Genomic DNA, 20,881 nt, shown 5'->3' on the forward strand with positions numbered 1-20,881 from the left:
GAAATTAATCACAAAACGAATTATCTCCCTCAGCATTGACACCTTTTTGTTCCTTTGTGGGTCTTCATAACTGGGTAATGTGGATTTTGTTAAAACAGTCAGAATGACTTCAGTTTGTGTTCTATTGTGAAACTTCAGTGGGGCTGACGCCTCTCTCCGCACCTCGTCTTGAGGAAGGTGATAATGTATGCAGCATCGAGGGTGACGGCAGACTTTAATTAGCGATTGTGCGCGTACATACCTGTGTGCGTATGTATGTACGGGTGTGTGAGCTTTTTGAGAAGTGCGACTCCTTGTGCTAGATTGTCATCATCCAGCTATCTGGGAGGTGATGCTGACACCGTACCTGCTGCATCAGCCTCAAGTGCTCAGTGAAAGGCAGACTAAAGCACAAATGGAGAACGGTGGATGTGAAGGAAGAGAATAGTATTTGTTTTCTCTTTCCAAAATGTCTCCCTTTACAGTTCTTAAATACATTGTATTGAGAACAAAACAATATTGAAAATGCACATTTCCACTTGGCATACAGTATAAAGGCCTTGTGGATCTGTTTTTTAGGTCTTCTGTAGCTACTGTAGATGCCATGGCTTTGTTGTAGTGCAATTAGAATGCCAACACTTGCATAACTGCTATCTTGACAGGCTATTTTGTCTATACATTCTGCAGCTTGAGCCATCCAGAATCCATAGAACTCGGTGGCTCTTACAACCCTCTGTGATAAGGTAGGGTAGAGAGTCGATCAAAGTGGTCTCTTTATTTGGTCCTCCTGCACATAGGCCCCAGGCTTGGGGACACTTAAACTGTATTTGTCTAATCTACCCCTAGATGCTTTCACAGCCATCGGAGCTCCTAGACCTAGAACAATAAATCAGGCCAGGCCCATTGTCTCAGTCAGGACCCATGATGTTTGTATCCAATGTCTTGGCGAGCGATCAAAGGACCGAAATGGGAGCAGGAGAAAAAAAAAGCAAGAGGACAAACACCGTGCCGCAGGCAAAACTGCATGCCCCTAGGCAAATCTCATCAATTGCGAGAAGCAAAGCAAAAACTCAATAAAGTTTTTCATTTCCAGAATAAAAGGAAACACGCTCAAAGTAGGACTGCCCCTGCTGTTTGTGTGCCAAAGAAAAAGCCCAAAAGGAAAACGTCACTCAGAAACGTTTTCTTTTTTTGCCCTGGGAGAATGCTTGGACGGGTTAGGGTACGGTACACCTCTACATATGCCAACTGACTCCTGCTATCCTTAATCATTACAACTTCCAAAGCAGATTATAGAACGAGCAGTGTGATTGAATACAGTAGGCCTGCCTGTATTGGATACAGTAGGCCTGCCTGTATTGGATACAGTAGGCCTGCCTGTATTGGACGTTTATAAAGCCTATCTCCCCTCGCTATCTCTCTCTAGAAGAATAACAAAAATATTACTCCCCCCAAATATTCAGTAAGAAGAATACCTTATTGTCCATTAACTTACAGAGAACAGAAACATATCTTCCTGCTCACAACCCAAACACCTGAGACACACACACGTAGCGGTTTGAAGTAATTGGTCAGCCACAGTGCAGCGCACCCAGAGCAATAGTAGCAAGTGCCTTGCTCAAGGGCAGTGAATAATACCCATAAAACTCTTCGTTTGCCAGCTCACTCCGCACCTAATTTTTTTCAGTCTGAACTGGGATTCAAACCGACGATCCCTTCCTTTGCTGGCCCGCGTCTCTAATGGCTAGGCTACCTGCCACCCCCATACAAAGTCTCTGAACCTACTGTTTATTATTTCATTATTATAGCTCTTCCTTCCTCTGGTTAGATGATGATGATGATGATGATGATGATGATGATTGAAACCTTTATTGCACCGAAGAGTATTTGTTTTACACAACATGAGCAATGGAGAAAAAAAAGACATGCAAAGGGAAGACCTGAGTGTGTTCTAGGAAACATCTGAACCTTATAATAACCTTCTAATAATGAGCTGAGGTTAGCAGTAGAGGTGTCCAGATTCAGCATTCTGTATCAACAACTATAATACAGAATACTCAAATCTATAATGGCATCTGAACCTATGTCGGACAGTCTGGGACTCGGCTCTTTTTAATCATCTTCAAGCGTGTGTTGTCTCACTTTAGCAGTCAAAACAAATGAGCATCAGGGAAGCGGCGTGAGTGGGCGCCATTGACCGAACCCTCCTGGCCAGGACTGATCAATGGGCATTACCACCTCCTAAAAGATTTCCTTATGTTAATATGTTCTCTTGCCAGTGATTTTAGTGTCTAGTCAAGTGGAGTCGTCAGGGAACACTCAATGCTGTCCATCTCAAGTGACCTTTAACCCTATGGGCTCTGGTCAAAAGTAGTGCACTAAATCAGGGAATAGGGTACCTCCTGAAACCCCAACCACCCTAACTAAAGCAGTATACTCTGGTGAAAAGGACAGCAACAAAAAAGTGGGATAATTTTATAAGCTGGCTATATTGGTCGACTTGTGACTCAATATTTTCAGATAGTGAATCGTGGGCTGCGTTTTCACCAGGAGGGCAATGCGATTCATCAGCAGAAGCGATATGCCAGTTAAAATGTGTTAAGGAGCAGAGGAGTGGGCGGATGACAACAGCATGCTAATGATTGTTCAACTGTGTTTCCTGGGAAGGATGACTCACCTCGGTGTGAGGAAGCTAACGTCCACAGCTTGGGCATCTCCCTCCACCGCCACACGTACACACACACACACGCCACACAGACACACGCCACACAGACACACACATATGGTAGCATGTTTTGCGCTCACATACAAACATGCTAGCATACGTGCGCACAAGCTAGCATGCACATACACAAACATTCTAACATGCTCGCACACACACACACTAGTACAAACACCCAGGATAGCTAGAATGTCACAGTTTGTAATTAATCACAGTTTGTATTTGCTGAATTTTGCACTTGACATCAAATTAATCTCTGTGCCAAAACATAGACATGATTTAGGGGTGACATAAGCCTGTATGAATGGTTACGACTGGTATTATGTCATGTTATTAAATCCTCTGTACTCCAGACGCTGGACCTACTTTATAGTCTCATTCTGTCTGACTGACTAAAACCCCCGACTCAATCAATCAAATAACTTGCACACATACTTCATCTGCAGCATCAGAACACAAATAACCTTCAAAAACCAATTTATTCTCCTTAAGGATCCCATTTAATTTCTTCAAAATGAACAGCACAAGACTCTGCACACTGCCTGCTCTCTCCCTTGTTTAAATTACCTTACGTTCTAGTCAGTTCCATGTTATTCAACTGACAGTTATTTCTGTAAAAGTACATTTTGCTTACCAAATATTTCAATTTTTGCCAAGCCAGTACATTGTACAAATTGAATCAACAAGATTCTGCACTGGCGATAAGTAACTGAGATAACGCCTTGGTCTCCTTTTTAAATGCCGGGTTGAAACAGGCTAGTAATATTCGAGATGTATGTTCAAATCCTGGATTTGTTTTTAATTGTAATCGAAATGTAAATATTGAAACCCTGAGAAAGAAAGTGCTAATATGCCTCAATCCTCATCCCAAGGTGGGTCTGAGGTGTTACCTTTATGTGCACCACTACAGCACTCAGCATTAATGTATAGCTTGCACTTTCTTTCCTTTTTTGTCCTGTGAAAAGATAAGATATCTTATTCTAATATAATTGTCTTTGACTTGTAGGTTTATTTCTCTCACTGATTTCTAAGGAGCATTATGAACCTATGTCTTTTGCAGAGAAAAAGCATTTATTCTCGTGGCCCCCAAGGCCATGTCTATTAAGGCATCATTTTCTTACTCTTGACACGACATAACAGACATACACAGCCATTGAAAAAGCTGGAATGTAGAAGAGTTAATTTTCTCCTCGTCTGAACTCCTGACTGAACAGAATGTTCTGGTTTCTCTGAACAACTCCCACACTGGGCTACTGCACGAATTGGAAGCTAAAAAAACAACAACAACCCTACTCTCTAGCAACCAACTACTTTGTTTACACTGTTAACAAAGCATGGCAATAAATTGCCTCCTAATATGCACAGATGAGACTCTCTTTTTTTTAAACAAACTGTAATTCTGGTAGTTGAAATAACTAAGACGTTTGCGCTGTCACAGCGGCTTGATCCACTGTGCTCACGTGTCTACGACTAGTCTACCACGCTGTACGCACGCACGGTAGCATGATGAGACCGGGTCACAATTTCTACCACCACTGTTAACAAAGGTGGTGACTCTCAGAGAGCGAGCGACAGAGAGAGACCCATGGACATCTCCCGTGGATGGCCAGTTAAAGGGGAAATTCACTTTTTTCATTAGTCCACTGTTGATAAAGTCACATGTCAGCAGTAATATTTTCAAGATATTGGACTTTCATGAAGCAAAGTGTCCCGGGTTACATCATAATGATGATAAATGTGTTTATTTATTACAGATGAGACATAAAAGCTGTCTAGTGGGGAGAGAGCGAGAGGAGCTGCAGGGTGTCCTGAGCTCTGGCTCGCCTGTGCCCCACGCTATGCGCTCATCACTCGGACTACTCCCCTCTTCTGTGACAGAGGAAATGGAGTATAATTTAACTTAGGGACCATTTAATTGTTCCCTGTAAGCTTCTTAGCTTTAAAATATTGACATTTTAGGATCGGAAAACAAATCTGTGATGGCAGCAGCCAGAGGATAGACAGAGTTGGAGGGAGGAAGGGATATAGGAGGGATATAGGAGAAAGAAAGCATGTCAGATGGAGTGCGAGAGGTGGATAGACAGATATGAGAGAAGGGTGCGTGTGGAAGGAGCGACAAGAGAGGGGATGGGTTTTAACAGATGTTGCCTGTTAGAAGCTTCAGACAGCACTCTCTCTCCCTCAATCACTTCATTACAGTCCTGTCCTAGATAAAACAGTGCCATCTCCTGTCATCTCCTCACACTGGAGATGTTGAAAGAGTGAGCGAACAGATAGATTCCAGAGAAGGCATAATCATAATTGTAATCTATAAGTAGCTGAAAGCAATCATTTGAGGGGTTCTTGTAACACTTATACTGCTAGCCGCCACTCTGTTGTCAGAAGGAACTTAGAGGCAATGATTTTTTTTAATCATCACAGTGTTGAGTTGCCTCCAGCATAGATAGAATAAGAATTGTAATTAGAATGACGGCTGTTTTGTTTGTCTCTCTCTGCATTATTTTCTTGTCATGGTTGTCATACTCAAACTGTATGCTATGTTTGTGATGAGGACTGCTGGTAATTGTATTTGACTGAAAAAGGTTATGGATATTTAGAGGATGGAGCCTGTTGTTTTAACAAAGGCCATGGCTGTGAATGCAGAGTTTTCACCCCCCCCTCTGGAATCCTCTTTCTCCACGGGTTGTTTTAGGCACACACTTTTTTCTACTTCGCTGCTGTTCACACTCCACCTCTCTTCACGTTTCTCTCTTTATTTACCCTCTTCTGAACCATGATGATGTAGCCTGTGGACACGTTCGACATTGCAGCCGACTTTAAAGGCTAGTCGAGGCTGACTGCTCTACAAATCCCCTTGCATCAAAAATAACGATTATTTGTAGATCAGTCAGTCAGCCACAATTTACCCATGATGCATCACAGTGTTGATGCTTTCGAACCCATCCTATGTCTGCCTCATTTTTATGCACAGCTAAACATTCAAGGCCATTATGAAGGCTAAAACCTTCTCTATCTGTTGTAATGGATATTGCAGTTGCACAAGCAGGATGCAGTCCCTACACATTGCACTGGAGCAAAAACAATCTGCGTTTTGTCTGATGATGTTGGCAGATTTTTGTATTTGCTGCCATATCGTAGCCACTAGCCAGAGACACTAATGAATAACACTACTACTTTGACTGCCTGTCTGCCTTCTGCATAGCCAATGTTTGCAAAGAAAAAATACATTTTCAATCGCTAATTAGACTGCGTGTCTGTGTCTTGCTCGTGTTTGATATGCTGCCTAGATGGCTGCATGTAATTCACGACTTGAGTTTTGCATTGGGGGTGGAAAAAAAATTAATCATGTTTTGTGTACAACATGTAAATAGCTGCATGTAGCCTAACTCCTCTCCTGAGAATAAGAACATGAAATCGCACTTATGCTTAATAGCCTACTGAGGCATGGAATGCCATAGTTAGTTAGAACATGGACTTTGTGTACGACATGAAGTTTGTAGGCTGCACCAGACAAAGGCGTTCATCGCCTTTCAAGGAGGGGGAAGCAGCAGCGGAGCACAGAGCAGCAGCTACATAGGCAGTGGAGGTGGGCACCAGCTATATCAACAAAATACAAATCCTGCACATGCGTAGAAATCTCATTATCTTTAGCCACGGCAAATCGGTTTTCCAGAGAATCTGGAACTGCAGCCACTCCATTTAACAAACTAGGCTCATGTGCTTTTTTTGTAAGATTTTTAATGCCTAAAGACATACGATTTAGGTGTAGAAGAATCGTATGTGACATTTTATGGGCGTTCTATTTCAAACAGGCAATGGCCCAGAAAACGACTGCCTAGCCCGAGCTAGGCACAGTGAGCCAGTGTATATTTAGGGAAAGGGGATATCTAGTCAGTTGCACAACTGAATGCATTCAACTAAAATGTGTCTTCCGCATTTAACCCCTCTGAATCAGAGAGGTACGGAGTCGGCTGCCTTAATCAACGTCCACACCAGGGGAGCAGTTGTTTTTGGGGGTTAATTGCCTTGCAGATAGGCAGATTTTCCACCTTGCCTGCTTGGGGATTCGAACCAGTGACCTTTTGGTTACTGGCCCAACACTCTTAACCTCTAGGCTACCTGCCACATCAGCCTCATTATACAGTATATTTACAAAGTATGTGGACACCCCTTCATATTAGTAGATTTGTCGATTTCAGCCACACCTGTTGCTGACAGATTTATAGAATCGAGCGCACTGCCATGCGATCTCCATAGACAAGCATTGGTAGTAGAATGGCCTTACTGAAGAGCGTGGTGACCGTATAAGCCACACACAAGCTCACAGAATGGGACCGCCAATTGCTGAAGGCCGTTATTCTCATTGAAAGCAAGTCGAAGAAGCGGTAGATCTGTTACTAAGTTTCATATTTGCGTCTTTTACTTTCAGGATTGTACACCAGCTTCAAACAACTGAAAATGCAATATTTTTGGTTATGGAAAGACACTACATAGCCAAAAGTATCTTTACATAGCTGAAAATGCAATATTTTTGGTTATGAGAATAACGGCCTTCAGTATTTTCAATGAGAAGAACGGCTTTCAACAATCGTCAGTCCTGTTCTGTGAGCTTGTGTGGCCTACACGGTCACGGAGCTCGTCAGTAAGGCCATTCTACTGCCAATGCCTGTCTATGGAGATTGAAGGGGTGTCCACAATACACTACATAGCCAAAAGTATGTTGACACCCCTTCAATATCCATAGACTAACATTGACAGTAGAATGGCCTTACTGGAGAGCTCAGACTTTCAACGTGGCACCATCATAGGATGCCACCTTTCCAACGAGTCAGTTCGGCAAATTTCTGCCCTCCTAGAACTGCCCTGGTCAACTGTAAGTGCTGTTATTGTGAAGTGGAAATGTCTAGGAGCAACAGCGGCTCAGCCACGAAGTGGTAGGCCACACAAGCTCACAGAATGGGTGCCGAGTGCTGAAGTGCGTAGTGAGTGAAAATTGTCTGTCCTTGGTTGCAGTGGAAACGCGTTCTCTGGAGTGATGAATCACGCCTCACCATCTGACAGTCCGACGGACTAATCTGGGTTTGGCGGATGCCAGGAGAATGCTACCTGCCCAAACTGTAAAGTTTGGGGTTGTTTTTCATGGTTCAGGCTAGGCCCGTTAGTTCCAGTGAAGTGAAATCTTAATGCTACAGCATACAACGACATTCTAGTAATTTTTGTGCTTTCAGCCAGACCTCACTAATGCTCTTGTGGCTGAATGGAAGCAAGTCCCCACAGCTATGTTCCAACATCTAGTGGAAATAATTCCCAGAAGAGGCTGTTATAGCAGCAACAGGGGGACCAACTCCTTATTAATGCCCATGATTTTGGAATGAGATGTTCGACGAGCAGGTTTCCACATACTTTTGGTCATGTAGTGTATCTCACAACTTTCCAGGGTTTGTGCCTCGGGTCTCTTATCGCAGACCCTCGAAAGGCATTGACGGATCTAAATGGGAATGTTTCAGATGTTAAACACAATTTCCCCATTGAGTATAAACAAGCCCAGACTACTGTATCTTCCCCGGCCACTTGAGAGAGATGGACGAGAGAGATGTTTACTGTTGCCGCGAAGAGAGAGGGAGAGAGAGAGAGAGAGGGGGATAGAGAGGGGGATAGAGAGAGGGATAGAGAGAGGGATAGAGAGAGGGATAGAGAGAGGGATAGAGGGAGAGAGGGAGGGGGAGAGGGAGAGAGTAGGAGAGGCGGAGAGAGGAAGATTGAGAGAATGATGAGGATACGTGGGCTGCACAGCGTGCAGCTGTATATAATACTGATGCTCAATTGATATGCTAATTGGATTGGGAAGGTGTGGGTGGATATGGAGACAGTTTAGGCAGAGAGAGAGAGAGAGAGAGGCAATGAGAAAGATAAAGGGAGGCAGAAGCTGGGGAGGCAGGCAGTAACACAGGAACAGAAGTTAGGACCAGAACCCAGGGTTAGAGAGTTTACAGTCAATCATCTCGCTCACTGCTCTCTCCGAGTTACTTAGCAGCTGCAAGTGCCACGCTGCAGCGCAAACTCCCAAAACAGCTGACAACCAATCCGCCCGTTGATTGACTTATTTGTTAAACATATTGACTTCTTCATTCGCATTTACATTTTTCATTTCATAGGGTAGCTTGTAATGACGGTTTATCTGTGATTGATTGTCACGTTATTAGAGCGAGCGAAAAACAAAATGCAAAAAAAGAACCAATGGTTCCCAGATGTTTGATTTAAAATAATTATTAGCTGATTAATTAGTTACAATTTGCGTAATCACAGCATTAGTATGAATCATTGCTGTTATTATGATAATGTATACGCTGTAACAGGGCCGCAAGAAAGCAATTAAAAAATGTATGCTATTGTATGCCTTTGTGCACAGTGTAATCATCTTATTTTTTGTTTTCTATTTCCATTGTCACAGCTTTCTCCTCCTATTATATGCAAAGGGTCCACTCCTTTAAACATGTATGGGGCTCTCGTCTTTCCCCTTCTCCACTAAGAGGCTGAGCAGCAGATGAAATGAGCAGACAGAGTCAAAGTACTTGCAGAGCAGAGCAATCAGTGAGACCTCAGAGTGTGAGACTTTGTGAGACGGGCTGAGAAGTCGGGCTGTGAGGGTGACGTCTCGTCATGTTTCATCACACGGGGACGGTGACAGTGTCCTGGGGTGGTACCAGGAGGAATGCTGTAGAGAGGGTTCTGTACACCTAAAAATACATTTGTACTGTCTGTGAGCACTGTTTTATAGCCTAGTTGTATCCAACTTTTATAGTTTAATGGCCTCAACTGTACAACCTGACAGATGTAAGTGTCATTTAAATCCCCATCTATGCTAGATCTTATTCATTATCTATACAACATGCAATTAGGGATCTTCTCACTCCAAGTGTGTGGGTGTGTGTCTGTTCACATGTGTGTGGATGAGGAGCTACCTTGGTTCAATACATCCTGATTGGATCTCTTCTTTTCTCCTGCAGAAACACTCGGGTCCAGAGAGCTCATCGGTGGTGGTCATCCAGGAGCGGAGGCTCCACGTGGGGGTCCACAACGGCTGGGGCTTCTTGGAGCGCCCCCAGGTGGTGGTGCTGGAGACAACCGAGGCCACCGATTGGAGCAGGGGACGTACCAAAGGGGGCACGTCCCGACAGGGCACACTGACCAGAGACTGGTGAGTGGAGTGGAGCCTCACTGGGCTGGTAGCGGTAGGCTACATCCTTGAGTGCAGGGTTTGGTACATTAACCCCGTCAACTGGGTTTGATCATGCAAGGTCAGCAATAGGTTCCGTACCCTTTTCCACTCTGATCAGCACTAAAACACACATAATCAGCTTCCGATGGATGGCTTCAGCACGTCAAACCCTACAGCAAGGGTTGTTACGACACCGTGGGTTTCTGTCACTTTCTGTTCATGTATTTGTAAGCGCATGGTTTTCCTGGGTCCTATTCACTTGGCATTATAAGGAAGAAAACGGACTGAAACAGGGAGGGACTACTAATTGAAATGTTCCAATAAGAAACACAGTATTTTTTTGTCTTTCGTTGGAAAATGTTTTGCTACAGTGTGCACTAATCAGAATGACCCTGCTGCCATTGACATAGTGATAGTGGCCTCCTTGTGGTGCTGAACCCACAAGCCTCCCTGGTGATGGAGTCACACTCTGGATTGACATTAGATGAGAGAGGAAAAAACCAACACACACACTGTTTAGATCACTGATCACCAACCCTTGTGCAGGGCTTTGTTCCAGTCCAGCACCAACACATCGTATTCAACAATTAATCTCTTGACCAATGATCTATATACTGTATCGATAGACGGTAATAGACAAATGACCAATCAAGATTTAGATGCTCACATACTACTTAGTATGACTGTGTGCTTGTATAAGGCCACATACCAACATATTAGAAATGGCAAGACACAATATTCAAATCAGCTTTCATGAGTTGGTTCAGTTATTAGTTTAGAATTAGTGAACGCACATCGAACAAAACAAATTACATTCTAATTTGATGATCATGTGATATTCAAAGTAGGTATTTGTGAGTGGTGTCGCACAATTTACTCAACAAAAGGAAACTAAACATCAATTCATCTCATATCGCTTATAATAAAGCTGTTTGTCTGATGCTACCACATTTATAGCAACTATGTGGGCGTGTCAAGTATGCCCCCCCCGTCAGATAAAGTGGCCTCCCTGTTTCTATCACCTCCTTGCTTATATCCCAAATGGCACCCTATTCCCTATATAGTGCACTACTTTTGACTAAGGCGCATAGGGCTCTGTTGAAAAGTAGTGGACTCTATAGGGAATAGGGTGCCATTTGGGCTGCACACCATACATAATAAACCATAATAATCATAATGACACTACATTATCCGACGCTACTGCCGTTTGTGTTTTAGTTCCTTTTATAAAGAGGTAGGTAGAACTCTCTTGTTCCCCCCCTTGCTGGTCACACAGAATTTGAAAGCGCTGTTATGAATAGCACAGCGTAGGCCGTAATTATTCTGGAGATTTTATTTTTTTTGTCGTCGTTTCGCCTGAGAAAGAAGCCAACGCTCACACACACACAGGGCTGCTCGTGGGCCCAGTTCAAAGCAACGCCTGTTCCAGTCTCCTGGGGGGTTCTGCCTGCGGAGAGTAGCGCAACTCGGCTGACCTTCACAACATTTCCTCACTTCGTCAATATGCTGGCAGTCAGGGCTGTATGCAAACTGTGAATGATGAAAATCTAAATAATATGAATGCGAGGATCACATGGGGCCAGTAACACATGGCGCGTGGAGTGGGCACCGCTCAACATCATTGTCATCGGCAGTGATTTTCCTTTTCTAAGAAGAAATGACGCCACTTCACTGTACCTTTTAATACAGTTGTAAGGAAGTAGGCACAACGCTCAGTTGAACAGTCCATCGTTTACTTTTGGTAGAGCCATTGTTTGACCTTCAGTCTGAACGATGATTACTTTAGTTATTTAACTTTCTTTTTTATGATGATTCTAGCAGTGGTTGAAAGAAGACTTATCGATTTTAACAAACTACATCAAATAGAAACTTTTCAATTGACAAGTGACTGTTGCAGCTATTTCTGTGCCACTACTCTCAGAATAGTTACAATACTGTTGTGTAGTGGATTCTTGGGCAATTTGGATACCTTTCTGTAGTTTGAGGTGCTGAACCGGAGTAATTATATGTTAACAAAAAATTTATTTTCACATATTGGTATTATCATCAGGTGAATGATAATGGCAAGAACCATTTTAAAATTAATAGTTTTGGGAGATACTTTTTCATTATTTTGACCTCCCCACATTATAATTGGAAGAGGAAGTGTAAACTCTAGCATAACCTATTAGCTAGAATGGTAATTCCAAGCACATTTTAGCTAATAGCAGCTGTCTAGCTGGTTAAACAAAGGTTATAGATGTGTTTTGGCAAAAAATGTATTTCCAAGTACTTTTCCTTATTCAAAGTCTATGTCAGATACTCCAGTGAGCGTAATTAGCTCAGTATTAGGAGTTGAGAAATACGGTTGACATAATTCTACTCTAGGTACACTACGAGTCAAAAGTTTGAACACCTACTCATTCAAGGGGTTTTCTTTATTATACTATTTTCTACATTGTAGAATAATAGTGAAGACATCCAAAAAGTGTTCAACAAATTTATTTTAGATTTCAGATTATTCAAATAGCCACCCTTTTGCCTCGATGACAGCTTTTCACACTCTTGGCATTCTTTCAACCAGCTTCACCTGGAATGTTTTTCCAACAGTCTTGAAGGAGTTCCCACATATGCCGAGCACTTGTTGCCTGCTCTTCCTTCCGTCTACTCATCCTAAACCATCTCAATTTGGTTGAGGTCGGAGGATTGTGGAGGCCAGGTCATCTGATGCAGCACTCCATCACTCTCCTTCTTGTTCAAATAGCCCTTACACAGCCTGGAGGTGTGTTGGGGTCATTGTCCTGTTGAAAAACACATGATAAGCCCAACTCAGATAGGATGGCGTATTGCTGCAGAATGCTGTGGTAGCCATGCTGGTTGAGTGTGCCTTGAATTCTAAATAAATCACAGACAGTGTCACCAGCAAAGCACCCCCACACCATAACACCTCCTCCACCATGCTTTACGGTGAGAAATACACATGCAGAGATCATCCGTTCACCAACACCGCGTCTCACAAAGACACAGCGGTTGGAATCAAAAATCTCCAAAGGACAAATTTCCACTGGTCTAATGTCCATTGGCCGTGTTTCTTGGCCCAAGCAAGTCTCTTCTTTCTTTGCAGCAATTCGACCATGAAGGTCTGATCCACACCGTCTCCCCTGAACAGTTGATGTTGAGATGTGTCTGTAACTGCGACACATCTCAACATCAGCAAATCATTTATTTGGGTTGCAATTTCTGAGGCTGGTAACTCTAATGAACTTATCCTCTGAAGCAGAGGAACCTCTGCGTCTCCCTTTCCTGTGGCGGTCCACATGAGAGCCAGTTTCATCATAGCGCTTGATGGTTTTTGCGATTGCACTTGAAGAAACGTTCAGTTCTTGACATTTTCCGTGTTGACTGACCTTCATGTGTTGAGTAATGATGGACTGTCATTTCTCTTTGCCTATTTGAGTTGTTCTTGCCATTATATGGACTTAGCCCTATTTGGTAAAATACCATCTTCTGTAACCCCCCCCCCCCCACGACTGGTTTAAACACATTAAGAAGGAAAGAAATTCCACAAATTAACTTTTTAGAAGGCACACCAGTTAATTGAAATGCATTCCAGGTGACTACCTCATGAAGCTGGTTGAGAGGATGCCAAGAGTGTGCAAAGCTGTCATCAAGGCAAATAGTGGCTATTTGAATATATTTTGATTTGTTTAACACTTTATTGGTTACTACTTCCGGCGCCGACAGAGATGGCCGCCTCGCTTCGCGTTCCTAGGAAACTATGCAGTTTTTTGTTTTTTTACGTGTTATTTCTTACATTAGTACCCCAGGTCATCTTAGGTTTCATTACATACAGTCGAGAAGAACTACTGAATATAAGATCAGCATCAACTCACCATCAGTACGACCAAGAATATGTTTTTCGCGACGCGGATCCTGTGTTCTGCCTTACAAACAGGACAACTGAGTGGATCCTATGCAGCGACCCAAAAAAACGACTCCGAAAGAGAGGGAAACGAGGCGGTCTTCTGGTCAGACTCCGGAGACGGGCACAGCGCGCACCACTCCCTAGCATTCTTCTTGCCAATGTCCAGTCTCTTGACAACAAGGTTGATGAAATCCGAGCAAGGGTAGCATTCCAGAGGGACATCAGAGACTGTAACGTTCTTTGCTTCACGGAAACGTGGCTTACTGGAGAGACGCTATCCGAAGCGGTGCAGCCAACAGGTTTCTCCACGCATCGCGCAGACAGGAAAAAACATCTTTCTGGTAAAAAGAGGGGCGGGGGCGTATGCCTTATGACTAACGTGACATGGTGCGATGAAAGAAACATACAGGAACTCAAATCCTTCTGTTCACCTGATTTAGAATTCCTCACAATCAAATGTAGACCGCATTATCTACCAAGAGAATTCTCTTCGATTATAATCACAGCCGTATATATCCCCCCCCCAAGCAGACACATCGATGGCTCTGAACGAACTTTATTTAACTCTCTGCAAACTGGAAACAATTTATCCGGAGGCTGCATTCATTGTAGCTGGGGATTTTAACAAGGCTAATCTGAAAACAAGACTCCCCAAATTTTATCAGCATATCGATTGCGCAACCAGGGGAGGAAAGACCTTGGACCATTGTTACTCTAACTTCCGCGACGCATATAAGGCCCTGCCCCGCCCCCCTTTCGGAAAAGCTGACCACGACTCCATTTTGTTGATCCCTGCCTACAGACAGAAACTAAAACAAGAGGCTCCCACGCTGAGGTCTGTCCAACGCTGGTCCGACCAAGCTGACTCCACACTCCAAGACTGCTTCCATCACGTGGACTGGGAGATGTTTCGTATTGCGTCAGATAACAACATTGACGAATACGCTGATTCGGTGTGCGAGTTCATTAGAACGTGCGTTGAAGATGTCGTTCCCATAGCAACGATTAAAACATTCCCTAACCAGAAACCGTGGATTGATGGCAGCATTCGTGTGAAACTGAAAGCGCGAACCACTGCTTTTAATCAGGGCAAGGTGTCTGGTAACATGACCGAATACAAACAGTGCAGCTATTCCCTCCGCAAGGCTATCAAACAAGCTAAGCGCCAGTACAGAGACAAAGTAGAATCTCAATTCAACGGCTCAGACACAAGAGGCATGTGGCAGGGTCTACAGTCAATCACGGACTACAGGAAGAAACCCAGCCCAGTCACGGACCAGGATGTCTTGCTCCCAGGCAGACTAAATAACTTTTTTGCCCGCTTTGAGGACAATACAGTGCCACTGACACGGCCTGCAACGAAAACATGCGGTCTCTCCTTCACTGCAGCCGAGGTGAGTAAGACATTTAAACGTGTTAACCCTCGCAAGGCTGCAGGCCCAGATGGCATCCCCAGCCGCGCCCTCAGAGCATGCGCAGACCAGCTGGCCGGTGTGTTTACGGACATATTCAATCAATCCCTATACCAGTCTGCTGTTCCCACATGCTTCAAGAGGGCCACCATTGTTCCTGTTCCCAAGAAAGCTAAGGTAACTGAGCTAAATGACTACCGCCCCGTAGCACTCACATCCGTCATCATGAAGTGCTTTGAGAGACTAGTCAAGGACCATATCACCTCCACCCTACCTGACACCCTAGACCCACTCCAATTTGCTTACCGCCCAAATAGGTCTACAGACGATGCAATCTCAACCACACTGCACACTGCCCTAACCCATCTGGACAAGAGGAATACCTATGTGAGAATGCTGTTCATCGACTACAGCTCGGCATTCAACACCATAGTACCCTCCAAGCTCGTCATCAAGCTCGAGACCCTGGGTCTCGACCCCGCCCTGTGCAACTGGGTACTGGACTTCCTGACGGGCCGCCCCCAGGTGGTGAGGGTAGGCAACAACATCTCCTCCCCGCTGATCCTCAACACTGGGGCCCCACAAGGTTGCGTTCTGAGCCCTCTCCTGTACTCCCTGTTCACCCACGACTGCGTGGCCACGCACGCCTCCAACTCAATCATCAAGTTTGCGGACGACACAACAGTGGTAGGCTTGATTACCAACAACGATGAGACGGCCTACAGGGAGGAGGTGAGGGCCCTCGGAGTGTGGTGTCAGGAAAACAACCTCACACTCAACGTCAACAAAACTAAGGAGATGATTGTGGACTTCAGGAAACAGCAGAGGGAACACCCCCCTATCCACATCGATGGAACAGTAGTGGAGAGGGTAGCAAGTTTTAAGTTCCTCGGCATACACATCACAGACAAACTGAATTGGTCCACTCACACAGACAGCATCGTGAAGAAGGCGCAGCAGCGCCTCTTCAACCTCAGGAGGCTGAAGAAATTCGGCTTGTCACCAAAAGCACTCACAAACTTCTACAGATGCACAATCGAGAGCATCCTGGCGGGCTGTATCACCGCCTGGTATGGCAACTGCACCGCCCTCAACCGTAAGGCTCTCCAGAGGGTAGTGAGGTCTGCACAACGCATCACCGGGGGCAAACTACCTGCCCTCCAGGACACCTACACCACCCGATGTCACAGGAAGGCCATAAAGATCATCAAGGACATCAACCACCCGAGCCACTGCCTGTTCACCCCGCTATCATCCAGAAGGCGAGGTCAGTACAGGTGCATCAAAGCTGGGACCGAGAGACTGAAAAACAGCTTCTATCTCAAGGCCATCAGACTGTTAAACAGCCACCACTAACACTGAGTGGCTGCTGCCAACACACTGACACTGACTCAACTCCAGCCACTTTAATAATGGGAATTGATGGGAAATGATGTAAATATATCACTAGCCACTTTAAACAATGCTACCTTATATAAATTTTACTTACCCTACATTATTATTATTATTATTATTATTATCTCATATGCATACGTATATACTGTACCCTATATCATCGACGGTATCCTTATGTAATACATGTATCACTAGCCACTTTATACTATACTATGCCACTTTGTTTACATACTCATCTCATTTGTACATACTGTACCCGATACCATCTACTGTATCTTGCCTATGCTGCTCTGTACCATCACTCATTCATATATCCTTATGTACATATTCTTTTTCCCCTTACACTGTGTACAAGACAGTAGTTTTGGAATTGTTAGTTAGATTACTTGTTATTACTGCATTGTCGGAACTAGAAGCACAAGCATTTCGCTACACTCGCATTAACATCTGCTAACCATGTGTATGTGACAAATAAAATTTGATTTGATTTGATTTGATTTACATAATTTCATATGTGTTATTTCATAGTTTTGATGTCTTCACTGTTATTCTACAATGTAGAAAATAGTAAAAATAAAGTAAAACTCTGGAATGAGTAGGTGTGTCCAAACGTTTGACTGGTACTGTATGTCATGAATCGCAAATACATTTGAAAAAATCCAGATATGATGTTTGGGCCATATCGCCCAGCCCAAGCGCCAAGTTCAAATGATTTGAACTTTCCAATGCTCCTGCCTCCTGCACATAGCCTAACCTTACAGACAGAGAAGTGCCTTGCACTTTGTGTTTAATTTGATTTTGATTTGATTTGATGTGACACCCGTCTTAGTCATCTAACATCCACAGAACACAGATAAAGCTGTATAATAGACACACAAGAAGCTATTCTAAGAAAATGTATCAGTGTCTATTGTGATTCACTCTTTGTCCATCTTGTCTTGATTGATTCTTGTAGAAAATAGTACAAATAAAGAAAAACCCTTGAACGAGTAAGTGTTCTAAATCTTGTTGCTTGCGATATTCATAAACTTTCTAATAAAATCCAAATTCCATGTTTTTATTTTGTATATTTTTGCGAACCCCCTGCAGTACCTCTGTTGTGCCCCTAGAGGACCCCAGGTTGAACACCTGGTGTAGAGCGATTATTATTCTTTTTATTTTTATTTTTTTTAAATGTTTTTTTCTGTTAGCAAGACAAGCTGTCATGTACTGTATGGTGACTGCCACATGGATCACTTGTCCACTCGCAACCCTTGTCACATCTATCTCCTTTCTTTCTCTCTCTCTCTCTCTCTTTCCCGCCCCTCTTTCTTTCTCTCTCCCTCTTTCTTTTAATGTCTCCCTCTCTTTCTCCCTGTGTGCTATCTTTCCAGCAGCTCCAGTCCTAGTCAGAGCCTGGCTCTACGTAGCAGTCTGGAGCTCAAGCTGCCCAGTCACCAGGCTGTGGGGATCGCCCTCCAGCTTGAGTATGTCTTCTCCTCGTCGCTCATTGGTGACGGAAAGGTAAGAGGGTGGTGTGTTCCGGTTCCTCTGTCTGCTCTGTTAAGAAATCCCCCAGTCAGAGGAACAACAGATCCAAGCACCTTGGACTGAACATCTTTCCCTGTTGAACTCCCCCCCCCCACTGCCCCTTGTCCTGCCAGCCATCCTCTCCTGTCCTTGGAGCATGGATCCATCTCCCCTTGTCTCCTCCCTGAGGAAATTAAAGAGGCATCCTTGGCCAGACAACCTTAGTAAAAGAACAAACACAACACTGGCAGAGAAAAGGAGGGGGAGAGAGGATAGGTTTCAAGGCAAGCAGCTGAGGAGAACAGAGCCAAGGTAGCCTCTCATCCTCGCTGCCTAGCTCATACACGTGTACACACACACACGCATGGCCTGAGAGCATGGGAAAGATTATCCCCTCCCAATTGAAACAGGGAGGAACCAGGACAAGGGTAGGAATCCATTATCTACAAAAAGGCTAACTGGAAGAGAAAGAGTCTGTTGGAGAGACATCATCAACACAGAAAGAGAGAGAAAAATCAACAATCCAAGAATCAAAATGTCCCTAGGGAAGTCATTTACAATACGGGTGGTTTAGTTAGCTAGACGCAGACGGTATGGCAACACCAAATATTTGGCCAATTATGTGCGTTGGTGGGCTTTAGCCTTGATGCAGTGTGCTAGGGGTGGGCGCTCTTAGTGTCTGTGAATGTGCTGTCCCTTGCAAACTCCTGGGCTAATGAGCCACCAATTAATACCGAAACAATAACAAGCATTCCACTCCATGTACACAGTATACTGTAGGCCTGCTTTCACTCATTCACTGTCTGTGTCCCAAATGGCATCATATTCTCTACATATAGTGCACATAGTGCAATAGTTTTGACCAGGGCACATAGGACTCTGGTCATAAGTAGTGCACTATATAGGGAATAGAAGGTAATTTAGGACGCAACCACTTACTGACGCCCATCCTCACAATCTCACCACTCGAGAGCCAGTCAGACGTTTACTGTTGATGTAAACAGGTTCTCTGTTGACTTGCCTGCTTGGATAATGCTTAATGGTTCGAAAACTGATAAAAAAAACTAACATTTGCCACACACACACACACACACACACACACACAGAGAGAGATGCAAAGAGTGAGAGAGAGAGATGCAAAGATGGCGAGAGAGATGCAAAGATGGCGAGAGAGAGAGATGCAAAGATGGCGAGAGAGAGAGAGATGCAAAGATGGCGAGAGAGAGAGAGATGCAAAGATGGCGAGAGAGATGCAAAGATGGCGAGAGAGATGCAAAGATGGCAATGAGAGATGTGCAAAGATGGCGAGAGAGAGATGCAAAGATGGCGAGAGGGAGATGCAAAGATGGCGAGAGGGAGATGCAAAGATGGCGAGAGAGAGAGATGCAAAGATGGCGAGAAAGAGAGATGCAAAGATGGCGAGAGAGAGGGATGCAAAGATGGCGAGAAAGAGAGATGCAAAGATGGCGAGAGGGAGATGCAAAGATGGCGAGAGAGATGCAAAGATGGCGGGAGAGAGATGCAAAGATGGCGAGAGGGAGATGCAAAGATGGCGGGAGAGAGATGCAAAGATGGCGGGAGAGAGATGCAAAGATGGCGGGAGAGAGATGCAAAGATGGCGGGAGAGAGATGCAAAGATGGCGGGAGAGAGAGATGCAAAGAGTGCGAGAGAGAGAGATGCAAAGAGTGCGAGAGAGAGAGATGCAAAGAGTGCGAGAGAGAGAGATGCAAAGAGTGCGAGAGAGAGAGAGAGATGCAAAGAGTGCGAGAGAGAGATGCAAAGAGTGCGAGAGAGAGATGCAAAGAGTGCGAGAGAGAGATGCAAAGAGTGGCCTGTATACCCTACCCTGTATCGATCCTATCCCCTATCTCTTGCACACTGCACAAAGTCACATATGTCACTCAGCGGAGAAGATAGACATGAAGTGTTGGTGACATGTCAAACCCCCTCACCCAACAGCACCACACCTCATGAATATTCCATGAGGTGAGAGCTATTTTGCGAGAGGAAGGCAGGGAGCTTAATTGCAGTCAGCGGTGCATAGGTATATTTAGAGCTCTGTCATGATCTGCCTGAGGGTGAGTGATGAGGGGAGCGGGTAGGTATCGCCACCTGAGGATGGGGGAAGGCGCGCGGGGGGTATGGGGGACTGTGACCCGCTCCAAAGTTCAGGGAGGTCTGGAATATTGATGGGGTCTATTATCTCTCCATCGATGGGGAGTGGAGGAGAGGAGTGAGCTCAACAACGACCCTGTGCATCGATGTCAAACTCCTCAGATAACACATCTTTTGATACTCTGTCTCTGTGCTGCAAGTGGCAAGCTGCCTTCTAGCTTTGTTCAGCTGTCATGTAGATGAGATCTCATATTTGATGGTGTCATTCGTAACTTATACAGTTTATGTGTTCATAGTACCACAGTTTCTGTCATTTAGGACATTTCAGCCTTTTGGCAGCGTGGTTTCGAGCCCCACTTCCATCCATCAAATTAATTCGCTGTTCTACCATATTCAAGTATTCCTTGTGCACTGTCTATGTTTGTACTCTTTGGCCAAATTGCCAAAACCCCAATGATCCTGTATATATAAGTTGGTTCCTGTTATGATCGTGTATGTGTATGTGTTCTGCTTACTTTGGTGATTATACACTGACTATACCAAACATTAGGAACACCTTCCTCATATTGAGCAAGGTGGTGGTGGAGTAAACAACTTTTAAAATGCTTTCACTCAGATGGTAACA

The 20,881-nt window shown here is 44.4% G+C and overlaps 1 protein-coding gene across 1 annotated transcript in view; it reads left to right on the forward strand.

The window, feature by feature from the left end:
- LOC139367676 (nephronophthisis 4) overlaps positions 1-20,881 on the forward strand; it is a 190,914-nt gene that overhangs the window by 62,463 nt on the left and 107,570 nt on the right. Inside the window, exons 7-8 of the mRNA XM_071105959.1 lie at positions 9,709-9,899; positions 18,005-18,134. Of these exons, the coding sequence (XP_070962060.1) occupies positions 9,709-9,899; positions 18,005-18,134 (321 nt within the window). The remainder of the gene's footprint in view (positions 1-9,708; positions 9,900-18,004; positions 18,135-20,881) is intronic.

Source organism: Oncorhynchus clarkii, chromosome 16 (genome assembly GCF_045791955.1).
Source record: "Oncorhynchus clarkii lewisi isolate Uvic-CL-2024 chromosome 16, UVic_Ocla_1.0, whole genome shotgun sequence".
Lineage (NCBI taxonomy): Eukaryota > Metazoa > Chordata > Actinopteri > Salmoniformes > Salmonidae > Oncorhynchus > Oncorhynchus clarkii.